Source organism: Lithobates pipiens, unplaced genomic scaffold (genome assembly GCF_037356315.1).
Source record: "Lithobates pipiens isolate NorthernLeopardFrog02 unplaced genomic scaffold, aLitPip1_a1.2 Scaffold_25, whole genome shotgun sequence".
In the NCBI taxonomy this organism is placed as follows: Eukaryota; Metazoa; Chordata; class Amphibia; order Anura; family Ranidae; genus Lithobates; species Lithobates pipiens.
The window spans coordinates 209,686,101-209,709,322 of record NW_027507787.1 but is presented as its reverse complement, the minus strand read 5'-3'; the positions used below and the strand labels follow the sequence as shown (position 1 = coordinate 209,709,322).

Here is a 23,222-nt window from a genome sequence, read left to right as displayed (position 1 = left end):
CAAAATCATCTAAGCTCAACTCTTGCTTGACCGTTGATTGCTGTTATTTTTTTACTTACCCTAAGAAATGTTGGGAATCCCTGTCCATAATACCCAACTGCAAAGTAATCAGGCTTTGGTCGAATGACTTTCACAATGTTTTCAAAGAACTGCGCTTGCTTTTTCTGGAAGAGGGAAAAAAAATGAATGTTGGAGAAGCCCTTGTGAAGATTAATAAGCACATTGCGTAGAGGCAGTTGTTGCTGTAAGAAGCTATGTTATGGGAACAGTCTATGAACTGCTATAATTCCAATAACCTACTGCTTAGTTGTGTGGCAGCTTTTCTAAAGGTACAATATGAATCAAGGGGTGCAAATAGAAGCAGAACTGATGGTAGATAAGGATGGGCAGGATGTTAGCAGAACTCCCGAACAGGGGAAATGTTCTAACCTGAAAGGTGAATCCTATTGAAGTCTATGGGAGCCAAACATGAAAAATCAAAGTGCCCACTTTGAAGGCTTATATGCAAGTAATTGGCCATAAAAGGGTATGGGGGGCTGGGTACTGCCCTGGGGGACATGCACCAATCAAAAAATAATCATTTTTGCAGGAGCAGCGATTTTAATAATGCTTAAAGTGCAACAATAAAAATGAAAAATTCCCATAAACAGTACTTGGGGGGGGGGGTCCCTCAATGTGTCTGGAAAGTGGTGAATCTGTAGCAGGCTTGAAACATGCTGCAGCAAAAATGATATTTCAAAAGGAAAAAAATTAATACCGTATATACTCGAGTATAAGCCGAGATTTTCAGCCTCTTTTTTGAGGCTGAAAGTGCCCCCCTCGGCTTATACTCGAGTCACCGCCGTCTGTCTACCCGATCAGCGTGTCGAGCAGACAGACGGCGGCCATTCCACTATTCAAAAGCCGCGCCTCCCTGTCTGTGATAGGCGGAACACTCAATTTCCCAGCAGTCAGTGGTCCGCCTATCACGGACATCCGCTCATCCTCGTACTATGGACGAGGATGAGAGGATGTCCGTGATAGGCGGAACACTGACTGCTGGGAAATTGAGTGTTCCGCCTATCACAGACGGAGGCGCGGCTTTTGAACAGTGGAATGGCCGCCGTCTGTTACAGACGAGAAGAGGTGCGGCGATCCTGGCATGTTTTTACATGCAGATCGCTGCAGAAGGACACAGGCTGCAGAAGGACAAAGAGGCACAGGACACAGGTAGGATGGACGGACACACAGGGATGGACGGACACACAGGGATGGACGGACACACAGGGATGGACGGACACACAGGGATGGACGGACACACAGGGATGGACGGACACACAGGGATGGATGGACACACAGGGATGGGCAGGCATGTCTCACCCTCGGCTTATACACGAGTCAATAAGTTTTCCCATTTTGTTTGTGGTAAATTAGGGGCCTCGGCTTATATTCGGATCGACCTATACTCGAGTATATACGGTAAATCAAAAGTCAAATTCCATTTAAAATGACTCACGGTTTCAATTGCCGGCACCACCAGGCTATTGAAAAAATAATGAGAAAAAAAAACTGAGTTGGCACCTCCCCCAGTCCATACCAGGCCCTTCACTTGTTCGGTGCGCCCTTCACTGCATGCCCAGATAAGGGTCTGGTATGGATTTTTGGGGGACCACATGGCAGTTTTTTTTATTTTGGCATGGGGTTCTCCTCCAAATCCATACCAGACCCAAAGGTCTTGTTTTTATTGTTTATTGTTCACAAATATCTCAGGTAAAATTACTATCAGATGTAGTGGTGTACTGCAATTAGGAGGCATAGAATTTGACCCTTTCATTTCTACCATGATTGACAAAAAATCTCAGTGAGGTAAAGAATGTTTCATTTTTAATCACTTCAATACTGAGCACTTTCACCTCCATTATGACCAGGCCAATTTTCAGCTTTCAGTGCCATCGCACTTAGAATGACAATTGCGTGGTCATGCAGCACTGTATGCATATGACATTTTTAATTCCTTTTTGCAAAAGAAAAAAAAAAGAAAAAAGACAGAAAATATTGAAAAAAACACCTTTTTAGTTTGTTATAAAATGTTGCAAATAAGTAATTTTTCTCCTTCACTGATGTGCGCCGATGAGGTGGCACTGATAGGCAGCACTGACAGTCAGGGCAATGATGTCCCCTGCCATACTTGCCAGTTACCAACTCACCTTTCCTCACACTGTGGAAATCGGAAAATCTGTTTACATTGTGATTGGACACAGCTAATCACATGGTAAAGGGCCACTGCGAATGGCCCTTTACAGCGATCACAGGGCATGCTGAATGCTTGCCCCAGGGGGCATGGTCCCCGGGAGGATGCCCATGAATGCCCTCCCAGAACAACAAAGCTTTCAGATATAGCAGGGTAATGAGGTGGTTAAAGTGCATCTCTGGACAAAAAAAAATCATATATATTTTATATGTAGCACTGCCCCCATAGCAGTTGCAGATAAAAGAGATCGCCCACTCCTACACAGCCAGGCACACCAAATTTTCACAAGCACCCAGAGTCAGAGAGTGGTCTGTGGCTTTGTTTTTGTTTTTTTATTAGAGGGTTAATAACTTGGATAGGGATGGGAGGTTATGGGATTCTCACTTGACTGCAACAACTTCCTATATACAGCTATATACAGTCTCTTATTCTCTTTCCTCCTGCACAAACACTTGATGGCTCCAGCTGAATCACTCTTGAAATGATCTGACAGGCTGGCAGTCAGATTTAGATACAGCCCATGACAGGCAGGAACTCACAGCCCATTTAAGTGTAGCTTAGTTTTAGTGAAACCTTGCGTAACTTCTTGCTCTGTGGCTGCTGTTCCCAGCACCACCTCTTCAGGCACTGCCAACCCACCTGGCTGCAGCTGCCCCATTCACCAGCCCTCCTGGCTGTCTCTCTGCACCAGGCCACCTGACTCCCTCTTCATCAGCCCACCCGGCTGACTCTCAGTTGATCTCTCAGGGAAATGCCTAAAAATGTAAGCACACCGCTGTCTTCAAGGGAGACTGGCTACATGTGTCAGTTTTCCCCATTTGATAGTCCCCACAGTATGCACTGCTCACTCTGTCCTGTCTTGCTCCTGTGCCTCCAAGAAGGGCTTCCTACCATGTGTTTTGGCAGGATCCTTCCAGCACTTGAGCCTCAGCCCAAGGCAGGATCTCCCCCCAAGACTACTGCAGCATGCCAGGCTTACACAACAGATGTGTATAAGCTGTTAGAAAATTACTGAAATCCTTTGTTGTGATATTTGAGAATAAACTATTTCACATTACAAGCATCTAGAGAGGTTAGAGGTGGCTTGTTTTAAAGATGTATTATTGACTTTAATGTCCATAGTCTGGGCACAGGTGAGCCTTTAAAAAGCTAGGATGTAGACATAACTGAGGCACCAGCAACTCATAGGGATTAACAGTCCTGTGTTAGAACTGCTCAGTATTTTGCAGAGCAAACCATCTTTTGAAAGTAGTGTACCAATATGATCATGTGACCTGATTTTAGCAAATGATTTACTTAAACAATTTATTTTTATGTTTTACTGTATGTGTAAGTAGCATATTCTGATGCCTTTTGTGTGCCTGAAAGTTGTTTACCGCATATAGCGTAACAACGGCCTTTGCAAGATCTATCAAATCACAATTTAAATAAAACTTTTCAAAGAAAATGACTACAATAATATTTCACAATAATAGCAGCAACAACCATGGCCATCAATGTCAGAAACAAAACTCACCAGCAGTTCACTCAGCTGTTCATAGTCAAACATCTCATTCTCATATTGCTCAGCCAGCTCTTTGCCGAGGGTGATAGCTTCCTCCCACATCTGTTCAGACAATATATATTACAAAGGGAAAAGTCATGTATAAAACAAAACTCAAGAAACTTTTTTTTTTTTTTTAATTTTCATAAGGAATGCAAACTAATTGAAAGCTCTGTTTGCCCACAGACTGTACTGAGAGTGGTGTGCAAAGATTTTGTCAGAGTAGCTCAATTTATATTGATGGAACAAAATGTGAGCCTGGTTCTGGATGCAGCACTACACTGGATTGAATACTATATGGTACTTATTATGCTAGAATTTGTAACTGCAAACTGCACTGTGCAAAGCCGGCAATTGGAAGTCCAGGTCTTGTTTCGGTTCACACTTTCCCCCATTGTAGCCCATCAGATACCTTGCAAAAAAAAATAAAAAAATCTATATACATTTTTTTTCTCCAGGTTTCTTCGGTTTGGTCCAGTGATCCTCTGGCAATGGGAGGATACTAAATGTTATAGGATAGCACCACATGATGATTATTCTTTTTATTTTTGCCCAAGCTGGAACTGGGATTTAAAGTTGACCTGCCATTAACAAATTATGAAGGCTGCTATTGCTGACCTCATCTTTAGAAATGACTGTCATGCTGATGCTTTGGCTTCAATACTTTCTGAGTTGCTGACCTTGTATAGAATAACCACTGAATGCTGTAACCCACCCAACAACTTCTAGCCAAGGAGTTATAGGAGCCCCATGTAAGTTTTGGGTATCCCTCCTACTTTATTGTTCAGTAGAAAACTGTATTAAAGTTTGGACCTTTTCTTAAAAGATGGAAAAGAATAATAAAGATATTATTGGGGGGGGGGGGGTGTCACCATTGCAAGCCAAAACCCGTACCCATTACAAACTAAAGTTCATATGTATGAAAACACGAAAGGTTTAAAAACTAGAGGGTACTGGTTGGTAAAGCATCCATTTAGCAAAGGCTTAAGGATCCCTGTTGCTCGGGTGCTGCTACAGCATGGGGATGTAATGAGTACAACATAAGGGGCCATTTTACATAAGCACCACCGGCATTCACAGTTATACAAATCAGAAAAAATATGATTTAGGGTGCTTTAAAGTGTAACTTCACCCAAAAGGTGAAAAAAAAATTGCCATAGGGGGTTTTGACAGGTACCCACTTCCACTTACGCTCAGCTCGCCTAGGCTAGGCTATTTGAGCATAATTTCTCCTCCCCCGCTCCCTGCCCACAGCCTTCTGGGACACATCACTGGTCCCAGAAGGCTGTGGGACCATTCACAAAGTGTAGTGCGGCTTGAGCATGCACAGTAGACATCCAACTGTGAAGCCACAAGTAGCCACAGCTGGCTGCCCACAGTTAATATTTTGATGCCAGGGACCTGAAGATCAGTGAAGAATCGGCTGAGGACAGAGCTGGATCCCTGGACAGCTGAGTGACTATTTATTAAAAGTAAGCAGCTACAGTTTTTGTAGCTTCTGACTTTTAATTTTTCCCAAACTGAGGAACCACTTTAAAGCTAACCCATAAAATAGCAGTGATTTTCCTAGCTATGCTGTAAAGAAGAGATGTGAATTATAAGACATGCAGAAGAGAATTCGAACGCCCCTGGTATGATAAAATGGTAACAATACATGTATTGGGTATAAATGCGTTTTTATTTATTATTAGTTGTTTGCCTGGAATTTCACTTTAAATATGTACATGTCAGTAAAAAAAGAAACAGTGTATCACTTGTGCTTGCCAAGAAAATGAAGTGATATAGCAAGGAGGAGTACGTGGGAGAAAACAGAGACAAAAGGCCACGAAGACTACATATCATTTCAAGGAAACTTCAACAGATATATCAATCTTTACATTTACTTTTCAGGTGAATGTAATGTAATGAGAACAGTCAAAATGTCAAGTCACTGAAGTAACCTGGCTGCTTTGCAGAGAGTTGTAAATTCTCTTTTATTGCCGCAGGGAATTGTAGCCATCAATCATTCATTTCCTGTAATGTTGTGTGGCACTCACGCTATCTGTGTAAGCATGATCAGAGACCCAGAGGATTCCAATACTTTCTACAGCAGACAAATGTCATGCCCAATATTGGAGATGAAAACAGGTAACATTAACTGTGGTGTTCCTGCTTGTGCCAGACACCTCCTTTAAACTCAGAGTCCAGGCAACAAGTCAAATCATTCAATGCATGGCTAATGGAAAAAAGTAAATACCGTAAGTGCATTAAAGTCAGAAATCCACCATGTAAACAACATTTTCATTTTCTATCACAGATGGGCGCATTGGTCTTTCAGATTGCACACGGCCTTCTCCTTAAGAGTCCTCCCCTGGGGTTTCTCCAGTTGCTGGGCCTCTCCCTTCAGATGAGACGGCACCAGACCACCTTTGGATCAATAGGCCCCCGAAATCCATTCAGGCCTGTCCCTGCAGTTGTGTTGCCTCGGGCTAGCCAGCCCGAGACTCGAAATGCATGGTTCCACACCCCAGGCCGAAAGAACAGTGGCATTCAATACACCCAGCTAAACTGCGTTCTTACTCTAGCCGGCGGTGGCAGCGACACCCGTGGTCAAGGAGAACCCAGTGCAACCTAGCTGGACTGGTATTGAAACCAGAAATTTAGAAAATTAGCCCCAAAACCCAACTGTGGTTTCAGGAAAATTAACTTTGAAAAAACACATATCGGCTGCTCGTCAGGAGCCAGAGCTACACTTTTTTTTCTGAAAGATCCTGGTTGTGCATAACAAATAAGAAGCAGTCGGAATCTCTAGATTTGGTTCAGGATAAGAGGTTTCCAGAATATCAAGTTGTGAATTAAAAGATTTTAATTGCTGGGTAACCCAAGCAATCATTTCTTTGATCTCTGGCTGCAAAAGGCTTTCGGAGGTCCTATGGCAGGACTGCAGCCTCTTGCTAGTGACTCTATTCAATTCATAAGCTCTAAAATTCCCTGCCTGTAATGCTTCTTGTGAGGGTACAGCAAGGGCATGAATAATTTCTTTCTTTAAGATTTGCTGTGCATAATCTGAGGGGAGATGGGTACCCCAAGCACATAAAATCTCATGTGTGGGATTAGGTGTTCCTAGAATATTAGGTAATAATTGAAGAAAGGAGTTAGCATAGCAAGTCGTTGTGTACCAAAGGATCAAACAATGAAAGAACAAATATTTCTCATTCTCATTGTAGTGCTCGCCTCCACATATGATCAACACTGAAGAAATGGCTGCACTCCAAGATCCATCAAAATTCTCATTTAACCACTACAATACAGGGCACTTTCACCCCCTTCCTTCCCAGCCCAATTTTCAGCTTTCAGCGCTCTATCGCTTTCAGTGACAATTGCGCGGTCGTGCTACACTGTACCCAAATGAAATTGATATCATTTTGTTCGCACAAATAGAGCTTTATTTTGGTGTTATTTATTCACGATTCCGTTTTTTTTTTTTTTTGCGATATAAGCGCAAAAATAGCGGAAATTTTGAAAAAAAACAATATTTTCTTTTTTCTATTTGAAAAGAAATCCAATAAAATCAAATTTTGTCATAAATTTAAGCCAAAATGTATTCTGCTACATGTTTTTGGTAAAAAAAATTCCGTTAAGTGTATAATAATTGGTTTGTGTGATCACGGACATATGTACGCAAATGATCATGTACATATGTGTGCAGGTGATCACGTACATATGTGTGCAGATAATCATTGGGACATGTGATTTTAGTGGGACATATGTGGGGGACATGTTTTTATTATTAGGGACATGTGTTTTTATTATATGGGGACATGTATGTTTTGGGGACATGTGTGTTTTGGGGACATGTGTGTTTTGGGGACATGTGTGTTTTGGGGACATATGTGGGGACTGTGTTTGTACTGTGTGGTGTGTTGTGTGTTTACACTACACTGATGATCAGTGAGTAAAAAGCTGTTAAAAGCAGCCCATACTCACTGATCATCAGCCGGCTGCGGCGTTCTGCTCTCCTCTCCTCAGCGGTGACTTCCGTGTGAGGAGAGGAGAGCCGATTGCCTAGCAACCGGCTGTTTGTTTACATCACATGACGGCCGTGATTGGACACGGCCGTCATGTGATCAGGAGGGCCAATCACAGAGCCCTCCTGCCGATCTGAGATGTGCCGTGTCCGGGTGACACGAGCACATCGGGATCGCGCCGCTGCGCGGGCGCGCGCGCGCGCGATCCCGCTACTCCTGAAGGACGTTCCTAAACGTCCTATCAGGAGTAGACGGCTCCCACCCGGCCGTATATATGCATTGGCCGGGTGGGAAGTGGTTAATAAACGAACATCCCAAGTGTTAAGACAGTTCAAATCGTAGACGCGTTTCACGCGCTAACAGGTGTACTTATTCATTATGGTAATGAATAAGCGCACCTGTTAGTGTGTGAAACGCGTCTACCATTTGAACTGTCTAACACTTGGGATGTTCGTTTATTAAATAATTTTGATGGATCTTGGAGTGCAACCATTTCTTCAGTGTTGATCATATGCGGAGGCGAGCCGAGGCAGGCACCTGTGATATCATTAGGCACCTGTCTCACCTGGAGCAGTGAGTTCTTTTGTTTGGATACTCATTGTAGTATGCCTTTAAAGGGAAGCTATAATTGTTTAGGGATCATTTTTTTATACACAGGATTCCCACAACATTGAGTTTTCCAAATAGAGAGCCCAGCAGAGCACGTCTTATGCAAGACATTCTGTCTCTAATCGATTCTGTGTGTTGAGTAGACATGTGCATTCGCTTTCGTCCGAATGCATTTTCGTCCGAATTTCAGGTATTTTCGTTTTCGTTTTGACAAACGATAACGAAAGCACAGAATCCGAAAAACGAAAGATCCGACATAAATAAATGCTTTATTTTCGTTTTCCTTGTTACAACAGTTCGATATAGAATAGGAGATTCGACGTGACTCTGACAACAACAATCTGTGTCTATAGAACCTGTGGTCGAATGTGCCTAACCTTAACTCTATTAGTCCAAGATTATATAGAGAAAAGATTCGACAGAGAGAAAATATTTGACAGAGAGAAAAGATTCTGCAAGTTACTGTTCTAAAAAGTGTTTGGGGACCCGGGTCCTGCCCCAGGGGACATGTATCAATGCAAAAAAAAGTTTTAAAAACTGAAGTTTTTTCGTAAGCAGTGATTTTAATAATGATTAAAGTGAAACAATAAAAGTGTAATTTTTATTGAGAGTATTAAGTAAACTGGAGGAATTTAGAACTGGTATGGTAATTCTAGCAGGCGACCTAAACTGGTGTTTAGACCCTAAGTTCGACTCCTCAGGGGGTGGTATACGGGGGGAAGAACAGCGGTACAGAAAAATAAAGCATTGACTAACGCCCAGCTACATGATGTTTGGAGGATCAACCACCAGAAAGAACGGGACTACACCCATTTCTCCTCAGCCCATAAAACCTTTACAAGACTAGACTATATATTTGTAGGACAACAATTAGTGGCCAATTTAAAAAAATCAGAAATTAAACCAATCACCCTGTCCGATCACGCCCCTGTAAAAATCCAACTAGAAATACAGGGCCATATGGGGACAAGAAGTGCCTGGAAACTGAATGATTCACTCATTCAAGAACAAGACGTAAGCACAAAAATTTTGCAGGAATTAAGCGACTTTTATGAGGTGAATGATACAGGAGAATGTTCAAAGGCTACTATCTGGGAGACACATAAGGTGGTTATTAGAGGGATCTTGATTGGAATCGGCGCCGGGAAAAAGAAAGATAGGGAGAAGGTGAAGTCCAGCTTTATAAGGAGATTGAGGAATTAGAACAAATGACCAGACCCAGAGGGCTCCAGGAAACCCAGGAATTACTAAAAAAAAAAGAGAGTTAGAAGAATTCTTAGAACAAGAGAGGAGGACAGCTTTTCATAAAATAAATAGGGAGAGACACCTGTGGGGTAACAAGTCAAGTAAGTGGTTAGCAAGAAGAGTAAAAGAACAGAAAAACAGAACCTACATACCGAAGATCAGAGACAAAGAGGGGGAGATGAAGTTTGCAACACCGGATATTGCAGAGAACTTCCATCTATATTATATCGCTTTATACAATATAGGTACTAGAAGGGAGGAAGGGGGGAAAAGGAAAGAAGCTATCAGGGAATATCTAGAGAAGCTCGACTGCCTAAAAGATATACGTGACGAGATGCAGGAATTAGAGACCCCTATCTCAGTTATGGAAGTGGAAAGAGCAATTAAAGATACAGCTCTAGGGGGAAGCCCTGGCCCGGACGGCTATTCTATTTTATATTACAAAAAATTTCAACGTTTTTTGGCACCCAAACTCTGCGAATACTTCAATGAGGTGGGGGATGGGGGGCCTTTCGTGAAGAGGCCCTGCTCACTCACATCACATTGATCTTAAAGGAAGGTAAGGACCCTGCAGCACTGGAGAGTTATAGGCCGATATCATTGTTGAATACGGACGTGAAGATCTATGCGAAAATCCTGGCCGAGCGATTGAAAACACTCCTCCCCGAGTGGATCCATACCGATCAGGTGGGATTCGTTCGGGGACGAGAGGGGAGGGATAATTCTTTGAAGTCAATTATGCTGATCGAGGAAGCATCTAGAAGAGAGACTCCCACGCTGCTCTTGTCGGTGGATGCCGAGAAGGCTTTTGATAGAGCAGACTGGGAGTTCATAAATGGGACTTTAGAACATATGGGCTTAGGCGAGAGAATGATGAAGTGGGTAAAAGCGTTATACAATAAACCGACAGCTAGGATCAAGGTGAACGGTTCCCTGTCCCGCCCCCTTGAATTGTTCAACGGGACGAGACAGGGATGCCCCTTATCCCCAATCCTCTTCGCGATTGCCTTGGAGCCGTTGTTGGCAGCGATCCGGGGCAATCAGGACTTGCGAGGAATCGGGGTGGGAGGTAGAGAGTATAAGGTCTCTGCATTCGCTGATGATCTGCTACTATATATCACACACCCCAGAATATCGATCCTGGCGGCAGTGAAGGAAATGGAACAGTACGGTCGACTCACTAATTTTAAAATCAATCTATCTAAAACAGAAATATTAAATTTGAACCTATCTGAAGAGGATCAAAGAGACTTAGCCGCTAGTTTACCTTTTAGATGGAGTGGAGGGGAACTGAGCTATCTGGGGATAAAACTAACGGCAAAAAGGGCGAATTTGTACGAAGCTAATTATATGCCCCTGCTCAATAAAATCAAATCACAAATGAAAAATATGAAACAAAGGAATATCTTGGATGGGCAGAGTGAACGTAATAAAAATGTTCATATTACCCACGGTACTATATACATTCCAAATGGTCCCCATCTCCCTGCCGGGAAGTTTCTTCAGAAAATTAAAATCTCTAGTCCTTGCATTTATATGGCACCAAAAAAAATCGCGCATTGCGCATAGGGTCCTTGTAAAGGAAAAGGAAAGAGGAGGAGTGGGTCTCCCAGACTTCAAAAAATACTATGAAGCCATAATATTATCTAGGATAGCAGATTGGATACATAACTTAAAGGAGAAGAGCTGGGCGGAGCTGGAAACTAGATTAAGTGGGATGGAATTAGCAAAAATGATTTGGATACCGGCCCAGGTGCGGAACCTAGGAACATGCACTAGTATAATCACAAGACACACATTTAGAATATGGGATAAAATAAATAAGCTACACAATTGGACATGTAACTTCCCATTAATGTCACTACTAGACACAAAACATTTTTTGCCAGGAATGGAAGAGCGGTTGTACTACAGCAGATGGGCACAGAGAGCAGAAGTAACACTAGGAGAGGTGATTAAAGGGGATAGGATCTTAACGTATAGGGAAATCACTCAAGAATAGGGACACAGACCATTAGATAGATGGAGACATAACCAACTACTACACTTTACACAAGGGCTCCCACAGCCCTTACGAGGAATGAATGAGTTAAGGCCACTAGAAAAATTACTTAAGGATGCACATTGTATAGTGAAAAGGGTTTCTAAATTATATAAAATATTAAGAGGTGAGGGAGAGGGGGAATTACCTGTATATTTAGGGAAATGGGAAGGGGATTTGGGGACACTTAGAAATGACGAACACAGAAGGAAACTCTTAAAAATGACATATGCACTAGCGAAAGATTCAGGAACATATGAAATGGCATACAAATTAATAGCGAGGTGGTAATATGACGCCCACAAGAATGCAGAAGCTAAGAGGTGGAGAGGAATCGATGTGTTGGAGGGAATGTAAGGAACAAGGCTCGTTTAAACATATATGGTGGGATTGCCCAAAAATAAGACCTTTCTGGGACAAAATAATTGAAAACATATTCTTGATAACCGGAAGGAGGATTAGGAAATGCCCATGGGCCTGCCTGTTTCACGATACAGACATGGGAGTAAGGCCGCGTACACACGGGCGGACTGTTCGCCCAACCTTGTTCGGCAAACAGTTTCATCAAACAGTCCGCTCAAAATTTGCATGAGCGGACTTGCCCACACACGAGCGGACTGTTTGACGAACAAGGTTGGGCAAACAGTTCGCTCAACTTTTGAAATGAACGGACTCGCCCACGTAAGGCGGAGGCAAATCCGCCCATTTCGAGCGCGTGTACAGGTAGGCGGGGCCCGCGAAGGAGACGTCGCGGGCTCCGCCGCCTGGAATGGGCTTAAAGGGGAACCCCAACGCCGAAAAAAATCGGCGTGGGGGTTCCCCCCAAGTCCACACCAGACCCTTGTCCGAGCACGCTACCCGGCCGGCCAGGAAAGGGGGGCGAGCGAGCGCGCCCCCCCTCCTGAGCCGTACCAGGCCGCGTGCCCTCAACATGGGGGGTGCCTTGGGGAAGGGGGGGCCGCGCGGCCCCCCCACCCCAAAGCACCTTGTCCCCATGTTGATGAGGACAAGGGCCTCTTCCCGACAACCCTGGCCGTTGGTTGTCGGGGTCTGCGGGCGGGGGGCTTATCGGAATCCGGGAGCCCCCTTTAAGAAGGGGGCCCCCGGATACCGGCCCCCCACCCTATGTGAATGAGTATGGGGTACAATGTACCCCTACCCATTCACCTGTGAACTAAAGTACAATAAAAAACACAACACAGAGAAAAAATATTTTATTGCACAGCTCCGGGGGTCTTCCGTCTTCGGGGGTCTTCTCGCCGGACTCCTCCGCTATGTGTGTGTAGCTCTTTTGCTAGCGGAGGAGTCCGGCTTTCTTCCTCCCCGCCGCCGGCCTCTTCTCCCGACTTCGGGGGTCTTGTCCCCCTCTTCGGTTCTTCTGCCGGGCCACCGCGCCTGGTCCGGTGGCCCGGTCTTCTGTCGCCGTCTTCCGTTCTTCTGTCGCCGCCTTCCGTTCTTCTGCCGGGCCACCGCGCCTTCTTGTAGCTCTTTTACAGGCGGTGGCCCGGTCTTCTGTCGCCGCTGTCGTCGCCGCCGCCGCCGCCTTCCGTTCTTGTTCTTCTTCTTGTTCTTCTTCTTCTTCTCCTGGAGATGTTGACTCGACGAGCTCTCCGGCCGGAATGCCAGAGCCGCGCTGTGCGGTCACTTATATAGTGACAATGGGGCGGTGTCACATGGTATATGTCACATGGGTTGGTCACATGGTGACCCCGCCCCCTTACGATGTCATAGTCCCCATGTGACATCAACCCATGTGACCAACCCATGTGACATATACCATGTGACACCGCCCCATTGTCACTATATAAGTGGCAGCGGAGCGTGTCCCTGGCATTCCGGCCGGAGAGATCGTCGAGTCAACATCTCCAGGAGAAGAAGAAGAAGAACAAGAAGAAGAACAAAAACGGAAGGCGGCGGCGGCGGCGACGACAGCGGCGACAGAAGACCGGGCCACCGCCTGTAAAAGAGCTACAAGAAGGCGCGGTGGCCCGGCAGAAGAACGGAAGGCGGCGACAGAAGAACGGAAGACGGCGACAGAAGACCGGGCCACCGGACCAGGCGCGGTGGCCCGGCAGAAGAACCGAAGAGGGGGACAAGACCCCCGAAGTCGGGAGAAGAGGCCGGCGGCGGGGAGGAAGAAAGCCGGACTCCTCCGCTAGCAAAAGAGCTACACACACATAGCGGAGGAGTCCGGCGAGAAGACCCCCGAAGACGGAAGACCCCCGGAGCTGTGCAATAAAATATTTTTTCTCTGTGTTGTGTTTTTTATTGTACTTTAGTTCACAGGTGAATGGGTAGGGGTACATTGTACCCCATACTCATTCACATAGGGTGGGGGGCCGGTATCCGGGGGCCCCCTTCTTAAAGGGGGCTCCCGGATTCCGATAAGCCCCCCGCCCGCAGACCCCGACAACCAACGGCCAGGGTTGTCGGGAAGAGGCCCTTGTCCTCATCAACATGGGGACAAGGTGCTTTGGGGTGGGGGGGCCGCGCGGCCCCCCCTTCCCCAAGGCACCCCCCATGTTGAGGGCACGCGGCCTGGTACGGCTCAGGAGGGGGGGCGCGCTCGCTCGCCCCCCTTTCCTGGCCGGCCGGGTAGCGTGCTCGGACAAGGGTCTGGTGTGGACTTGGGGGGAACCCCCACGCCGATTTTTTTCGGCGTTGGGGTTCCCCTTTAAGCCCATTCCAGGCGGCGGAGCCCGCGATGTCTCCTTCGCGGGCCCCGCCTACCTGTACACGCGCTCGAAATGGGCGGACTTTCCGAGCGGGAACAGTCCGCTCATTTCGAAAGTACAGCGGACAAGCCCACACACGGGCGGACTGTTCGCTCAAACACAGTTTCAGCGGACAGTTTTTCGGAATTTCCGAAAGACTTTGTCCGTCCAACTGTCCGCTGAAACTGTCCGCTGAAAGCCCACACACGAGCGGACTGTCCGCCCAAACACTGTTCAGCGGACAAGGTTGGGCGAACAGTCCGCCCGTGTGTACGCGGCCTAAGGCAGTACAAAGCTACTCTCGCCCCTTATCTTTTGAATGCAGCCAAAGCCTTAATCCCAAATCATTGGGGAGACCCTCAGGGGCCGACAATTCTCGAGTGGGTGAGGAGGGTGGAGCAGATCAGGCTGATGGAAGATTCGATCAATAAAACCCAGGAGACAGAAAGTGAAATCCAAGGCAAGTGGCAAAAATGGCTGACATTCTTAGAGAGTGGGAACTGTCATGTCTGATCAGTAGGGGAAGGGAACAGGGAAGAGGACAGGGAAGAGGACGAAGGACACGGGAGGAGATGGGAGGGCATATCTCCTCCTGTTTTTTTTTGTTTTGTTTTTTGCCCAAGGGGGGAGGAGGGGGGATTGGGGTTTTAAATGTATTTTGTAAGAGGAGGGGTGTAAGGAGTCTCTTTTTCTGTGTAATATACTGTAGAACGACGCCACTCTCAAGAATTGTATAAACATGTTTGAATACTTCATTAAAAAGAAAAAGAAAGAATATAAAAAAAAAGTGTTTGGGGACCCGGGTCCTGCCCCAGGGGACATGTATCAATGCAAAAAAAAGTTTTAAAAACTGAAGTTTTTTCGTAAGCAGTGATTTTAATAATGATTAAAGTGAAACAATAAAAGTGTAATATTCCTTTAAATTTCGTAGCTGGGGGGTGTCTATAGTATGCCTGTGAAGGGGCGCATGTTTCTGGTGCTTAGAACTGTCCCTGCACAAAGTGTCATTTATGCAGGAAAAAGAGTCCTTTAAAATCACTCGCAGCTATTATGAATTGTCAGCTCCGTAATACAGAGAACAGTCATTGAAAGTCATTGATAAAATAAATAAATAAAAAAGCATGGGGGTCCCCCAAATTCAATTACCAGGTCCTTCAGGTCTGGTATGGATATTAAGGGGAACCCCGAGTCAAATTTAAAAAAAAATTGACGTGGGGGTCCCCCTAAAAAACCATACCAGACCCTTTTCTTGAGCACGCAACCTGGCAGGCCGCAGGAAAAGGGGGGGGCAAGAGAGTAGCACCTTGTCCCCATGTTGATGTGGAGAAGGGCCTCATCCCCACAACCCTGGCCGGTGGTTTTGGGGGTCTGCGGGCGGGGAGCTTATCAGAATCTGGTAGCCCCCTTTAACAAGGGGACCCCAGATCCCGGACCCCCCCTGTTTGAAATGGTTGGGGGGGTACAAAAGTACCCTTACCATTTCACAAAGAAAGTGTAAAAAATTGTTAAATAAGACAAACACACTTTTGAAAAATTCCTTTATTAAAAAAAATAAAAATAACAAAAAGATTCCAGCGGTGGTAATCCACTCTTGCTATCCAGCGACGGATGATATCTCTCCAGCGTTGGTTGATCTGATCCAGCGCAGCAAATCCATCCATCTTCTGTCTCCACGGAGGAGACACTGCGGGGATCCTGGTGGCCTGACATTTGTTATATGCGGAGAGCGGGGCCACCCGTAACCTGACCCCGCCCCCCTCTGACGCAAGACCATCGCTGGAGAGATATCATCCGTCGCTGGATAGCAAGAGTGGATTACCACCGCTGGAATCTTTTTTTATTTTTAATAAAGGAATTTTTCAAAAGTGTGTTTGTCTTATTTAACAATTTTTTTACACTTTCTTTGTGAAATGGTGGGGGTACTTTTGTACCCCTTTACCATTTCAAACGGGGGGGCCGGGATCTGGGGGTCCCCTTGTTAAAGGGGGCTTCCAGATTCTGATAAGCCCCCTGCCCGCAGACCCCCACAACCACCGGCCAGGGTTGTGGGGATGAGGCCTTTCTCCACATCAACATGGGGACAAGGTGCTTTGAGGGGTCACAGACCCCCAAAGCATCCTCCCAATGTTGAGGGCATGTGGCCTGGTACGGTTCAAGAGGGAGGGGGGGGCCTCTCTCTCGTCCCCCCTCTTTTCCTGCGGCCTGCCAGGTTGCGTGCTCGGATAAAGGGTCTGGTATGGATTTTTAGGGGGAACCCGACGTCAATTTTTTTTTTAAATTTGACTATTTATTTATTTATTTTATCAATGACTTTCAATGAGTGTTCTCTGTATTACGGAGCTGACAATTCATTATAGCTGCAAGTGATTTTAAAGGACTTTTTTTCCTGCATAAATGACACTTTGTGTAGGGACAGTTCTAAGCACCAGAAACATGTGCCCCTTCACAGGCATACTATACACACCGCCCAACTACGAAATTTAAAGGAATATTACACTTTTATTCTTTCACTTTAATCATTATTAAAATCACTGCTCCCGAAAAAACTGCCTTTTTTAAAACTTTTTTTTGCATTGATACATGTCCCCTGGGGCAGGACCCAGGTCCCCAAACACTTTTTAGGACAATGACTTGCATATTAGCCTTTAAAATTAACACTTTCGATTTTGAACGTTGGAGTCCCATAGACTTTAATAGGGTTCTAAAGTTCACACGAAGTATGCTATATACTAGCTCCGTCGAATCTTCTTTATACATTCGACAGACACCATAAGCCTTCAAAGACAGATTTGACCGTAATTCATGTGGATTGTCGGACTAATGAAATTTTTGAACAAAAAACGAAATAAATAAAAACGAATTTTGGGAGTAACTAAATAAATAAATTTTTCGGACGAAAACGAAATTCCGAGACAAAATATTTTACTCTGCACATGTCTAGTGTTGAGCCATATAGATAGATATAGATAGATATCGCTGCTCTGACTCATTTGCGTGTGTGTACATTTTTAGCTTGAATTATTGAGCTCTGTAAATATTTTTTTTTTTAAAGGGTAAGAAAACTTTTCCACAAAGTTTCCTTACCCTTTTGCCCCACATCCTAAGTAGGTCTAGTACCCCAGCCTCCTCCCAAATCCACTTGTTATATTTCCCTTAGATATTGGACAGAAGCCCACAGAATTATTTCTGTTCCTTCACTAGCTACTTGATCCAACAGCCCACTACTACATCAAATGAAAATACAACTATCCATACACATCTCATATCTACTTGCCAAAAGAAAAATATAACTGGTCTTTCAATCTTGACAATAAAAAGGGAAAACCTATACAAAATACCTGTACATTCCCTCATTTCCTTTAATAGAGTAAAAAGATAAAATGGCTCTAAAATTATGTGAATAAAAAAAGAAAAGTACTACACTGGTGGGTAATTTCTCTCCATTGAAGGATGCCTTGATAGACCTGCTTGATGTCATTATGAAATATTATGGAGATGAAATCTCTCATTCTATAACAAAAACACAGTTCTTCATCAAGCCAAGGGCTTCTGTCATAAACCTTTCCAATAACTAAATAACTAAAATGGTAACCATGAGCCAGAACTCTGGGTTTTAAAGAGCACCGATAATCTAAAGTACGGCCAATGCTGCCACTATATACTGGCCAGAGCTCCACCTAACCTAGCAGGGTATGCTTCGGGAGCTGCATAATCCAGGATTTAATGACTGACATCCACCCTTCCAAGGCCATTTAGATAAAGAGGTAAAGCAGCCTTTTGTCCAGGCTCCATTAGAAAATGCAAACATGTATTATCTCAGCATTTAGAATGAGACAATAAATGTCTTTAGACTGAGACGTGCAAATTTTTTTAATGCAAAAACCAATTTTTAGTGATTACTGTAATGTTCATGTTAAAACCTGAAACATAGTCTACACTACTTTTATATTATTCATTCTTGTACCTCCAAAGGTTTTGAGTTTAAATAGCTTTTTACTTGTAAATGCCTTAAAATACCCTTACGGCAACTGTAAGTCCTGTCCTCACACTTAATTTCCCAACCCCAGCTTACTCTGAATCTTGCACTCATGCCATTGCTAAAACCGTTATTCTCTTTGCCAGACTGTCTGACTAACTTTTAATGAAGTGGGCATGGTAGGGTAATTAAAGACAGGTGATGTTTGGCAGATAACATACAATTTAAAGTAAGTTTGGGCAAAACTTTATTTACTTTCTGAACTTTAATTATTAATGTTTTTCAGTACAGGCACTCAGCCCCCCTTTCAATCACTTCCAATATAAAATTTGAGCAACATACATAGAGTTTACAATTAGTCAAGTATGACTGGTAGACTTGCAGCAAGAGAAGGCAAGTATGTCTTGCACTCCCTGTTGCAGCCATTATAGGGTGGGGGGTCTTGCTTTCTATTAGGGTGTTAAAAGATTACAAAGAATGCTGGGGGGGGGGGGGGGGGCAGGGGTTATCCATAACATTGATTGAGTTAGCTGTTGAAAGCTGGAAATTCCAATAGGTACATTTTACATTTTATCAAAGTAGCGTGTAATACAACCCTGAGGCAATAATCCATAATGAACTGGCACTTTAGGAGATCAGCAAAGGCGAGCACTCAGCAACAGTGTGCGTAGTCCTTTGTAGACATTTTGAAGCAAGAGAATCTCACCGGTCCACTAACCCTTTTCCACCCACAATGTTCAGTATATATGAAAATGTCTTACTACTATGTCCCATGCTGAGGATGTGTTTCTAAACATCCCCAAGCAGAACTAAGAGCCTCCATCTGGTCATGAAAGTGTTAAAGATTGAGCCCTTCATGAGGAAGAAGGAGCAGAAAGCAATGAAAATGAAAAGAGAGAAGAAAAGCTGGGTTTACGTGGTGTGCATGGAGCATGAAGAAGAAAGAGACATATTTCTATTTTTTCTTAAACTGATTAGCTACCGTCCTGTGTATGGTCTGCTTTATACGCTGATAACTAAGCAGGGATGATTTCCAACAGAGAGGAACTAAGTGACAGAATATAAAGGTCTTCAGGCTTTTGACAACAGTAAAATGTGAAGTTCGCCCTCTGTTCCCAGTTGTTCCTTACATAAGAAAAGGTCAGCCATGGAAGCTGCTGGAAGCTGCAGCTGTCGTGAACAGCAAAGAGACATAACACACTTTCATATTAACAATTTCTACAGGAAATCCCTCTAAATTATTTCAGAAATGGGTACATTTAAGTACCCAGAATTTATTTTACAAGTATCGTCCTTTAAACCACTAAGACATTTTTAAAACACAGCTTAAAGGGATATTTTACTCTCAAAAATGCCTCCACTTGCGCACCATTATGGTTGCTACCACAGGGTTGTTGGGCTATAACTGCCGGTAACCTCACATGTACCTGTTGCACACCCCTGAAAGAGCTCAGTGGCAAAGCTTTAAGTACTTTTACTATCAATACACAGGTGGAAAGCGTTTTCCAGCTATCATGAGATATGAAGGCAACCATTGCTATTGACGCCTTGTAAATTCTTGCTGTCTGGTGGGTTAACACACCAGCCAACCAACCAGTACTGAAAGAGGCCAGGAACCAGGACGATGAATTGCTTAATTGGGAACTATGGGGCATGATTCATAGGGTGATTAGCCTTCTAAATAATTAATAGATAATTTACTCAAGTGTTCTACAATCACATTCCCCCTACTTGCAATAGGATACATGTGCACCAGGCAATAATGCAGCTGCCCGGTGAACACCCATGGCGTCTCCCATTTCAGGCAGTGTGCAGTCAAATTTGCAAGCCCTTTGTGGCACTGGAACTGCGTATGGCCATGTCTATTCTGTTGCAAAACGCCTTATAGGAGAAAAAAAACGATTCCCTTTGATAACCAATAGGGAGTATCTGGTGACAACAATGGTCATGCCAAATCTCACATTTAGCTCAGAAAGTCAAGATTTACATACAAGTGCACTGTGGCGCTGGGTTTTCCAGCCAACCTGAAGATGCTGTTTGGAAGCATATACACACCTGAGAGTACCTCCTTTGATAGATGGGGAGAAACAGAAAACAGCAGAATTAACCTTTTTTTTTTTTTTTTTTTTTTACAAATCACATAGTGACTGCATGAGCATGGTCAGCATGCAATACAGCATTTATTGATAGTTTTTTTTTTTTTTTATTTATTGTGGGTTTACTGACACTACATGTATAGATATCTATATCCGATGAAATCTGTGCTTTAAGTCTGACTACAGACTTGGATAGTTAGGAGGCACTTTTTAATGATGGAATTATATTTTCTGTTTTATTGGAAACAGTCTCTCTTGATGGTGCCCCACACAAGCTCTTGCTGTGTTTCTGAATCAAATTATGTCCCAAATTACTTTTATTTCATAACACAATTTTTTGTGATTTCTTAAGAGACTGCATAAACACATTAAAGAAAAAAAAAAAACAACAACTGCTATACAACAAATGTTAAAACCCTACGAATCAGATTGCTTTCTTTTAATTGAAGGTGAGTAAAATGCCTACACAAAGTTTGATATATATATTTTTTTTTTTTGCAGCTTCATTGCAATATCATGAAGAGTGTGTGGGCGCGATTAGTACACAGGGTTCTGTGAGGATAAACCGATGGCAATCACCAAGGCAAAAAGAAGAAAAAAAAAACAAAACAAAAAAAAGAAACTAACATTTCTCTTAGTAAGAATTACCAGTTTATTACCAACAAAAGACGACTGATGTGGTAGTAGAATAGGTAAATAAACTAAGATGTACACCTTATCAATTAAAACTCTATTTAAATATGTATACAAATCCAATGAACTTGCTATTATTGGAAGTCCTTTGCCCTGGTCCTAAAAGGATTGTTTGTGGATATGGGTTTTTAATTTCCCATATTTTATATTGGAGAAAGCACCTCTTCATGAGTTCTTCTATATCTCATTTGATTTTGTGCCCTTTTCTTGTCGGTGTCACAGAGTTTCTGGTTCCTAGGCAACTGATTCCCCCCATCAGGATGAGGTAGTATATGCCTTATAGCTTGACAAATTAAACAGCGATTCCTGGCAACAAGTGAAAGTATTTATTAAGCTACCAATGCTATCCAGTCAACAGTACAACTACGCTAAAGTACCCTGATCCAAGTTAGTGGAATGCTCTATGGATTAAGCTTACACAGCTCCATCAAGACTCATGCCATGTACACACGGTCGGACTTTCCGGCAGAAAAAGTCAGACGGAATTATTTCATCGGATATTCCAATCATGTGTGGGCTTCATCTGACTTTTTTTTTCAAAAACTCTGACGGACCTAGAAATAGAACGTTTAAAATCTTTCTGACGGAATCCATTCCTATCGGGGAAAACCATTTGTCTGTATGCTATTCCGACGGACCAAAAACGATGCAAGGGCAGGTATTGGCTACTGGCTATTGAACTTCCTTTTTCTAGTCCCGTTGTACGTCATTGCGTTCTAAACGAATGGACTTTGGTGTGATCGTGTGTAGGCAAGTCTGTTTCAGCGGAACTCCGTCGTCGGCTTTTTCTGACTGAAAAAACGGTCGTGTGTATGTGGCATCAGAAGTGTACTTTCTAGAGCCTGTACTGCAGAGGTGGGCAACATTTCAGAGGTTGCGATCTACCTAAACAGGCCCAAACTAAATAAAATGGGAAGCTTAAAGCGGAGGAAAACCCATCCTTAAAATAGTTTCGTTTCCGGCACGTTCCGGAAATGTAACACTCCAAATGGCTGTGCTCTCAACCAAACTGTCGAACCATCCAATGGCTGGTGTCATAACTGATCACCTGTGCAGAACCATGATGGGTGTAGAATAAACAGGCAAAGATGGCAACTTCCTTGACTGAAAACAATAGGGGATGTACTTTAAATATAATAATACAAAATAAAAAAATAATAATTAAAATTAAATAATTAAATTAATAATATAATTAAAAAAAACATGATTGTTAAAATATAAACTTACACTACCTTAGAAGCAGACAGTGTCAGTCAGGGCAGTGGGTAGTGTGTGTACAGTGCCAGTAGGGCAGTGGACTGTGTCAGTAGTTTTATTTTTATGATTTTTTATTTATTTATTTTTTTACAATTTTTTTTTTTTTTTTTAACAACGATTTTTTTTTAATGTTTGCAATTTTTTTTAGCAGCACCGTTGGGGGGGGGGGGGGGGGGTGGATTTGGTGAAATACCAGTGGTCCAAGAAAAGGGACCTCTCATAAAAGGGACCGAGGACAGATATTCACCAATGCCTTTCTCTGCAGCCTCTACTGCACTTGACAGTGAATAAATGGAAAGTGCTCTGTGCTGAGCTGCTTCCTGTTCATTCACAAACTGAAGCATAATAAACGCAGTTTACTATGCTTCAGTTCTGAATTAACACAGCGAGTGATTGGTACCACCATCGGTGCCAACCCTCCTGCCTACGTTCTGGGCAACGACAAGGAAGGATCACAGTCTACCCATCACCTACCTGCGATCGGTGGGTAGATCGCGATCAACGGGGCGCCAAACCCCACTTTGAATGAAACCCTTCCTCAGCTCAGAAAGTGTTTTTAGTTGTGATGTGCAAGAGTCCTGTACCTCACCGATTACGGCTGCTAGGGAAATGATTAAGGGTTCCAAAGAACGGTTAGCGGCAAAAGCAGTTTTGTTAGTCTGATCCTGGACCAGTAAGACTCGTGGTGAGTTGGGCCCAACTCATCAATTTGCAGTAACACATAAGGCATGCTAAGATGACCTCTCCAGCAATATTACCTTGTGTGAGAATATTGATTAAAAGGGACACTAAACAAAATCCTTATTCTTCA

At 43.7% G+C, this 23,222-nt stretch overlaps 1 protein-coding gene across 1 annotated transcript in view; it reads right to left on the bottom strand.

Annotated features, from left to right (window-relative positions):
* Positions 1 to 23,222, bottom strand: part of DOCK1 (dedicator of cytokinesis 1) — a 613,707-nt gene that overhangs the window by 69,119 nt on the left and 521,366 nt on the right. The window contains exons 39-40 of the mRNA XM_077455510.1: positions 3,747 to 3,836; positions 60 to 164 (exon numbers count right to left, since the gene is read on the bottom strand). Coding sequence (XP_077311636.1) covers positions 60 to 164; positions 3,747 to 3,836 — 195 coding nt within the window. The remainder of the gene's footprint in view (positions 1 to 59; positions 165 to 3,746; positions 3,837 to 23,222) is intronic.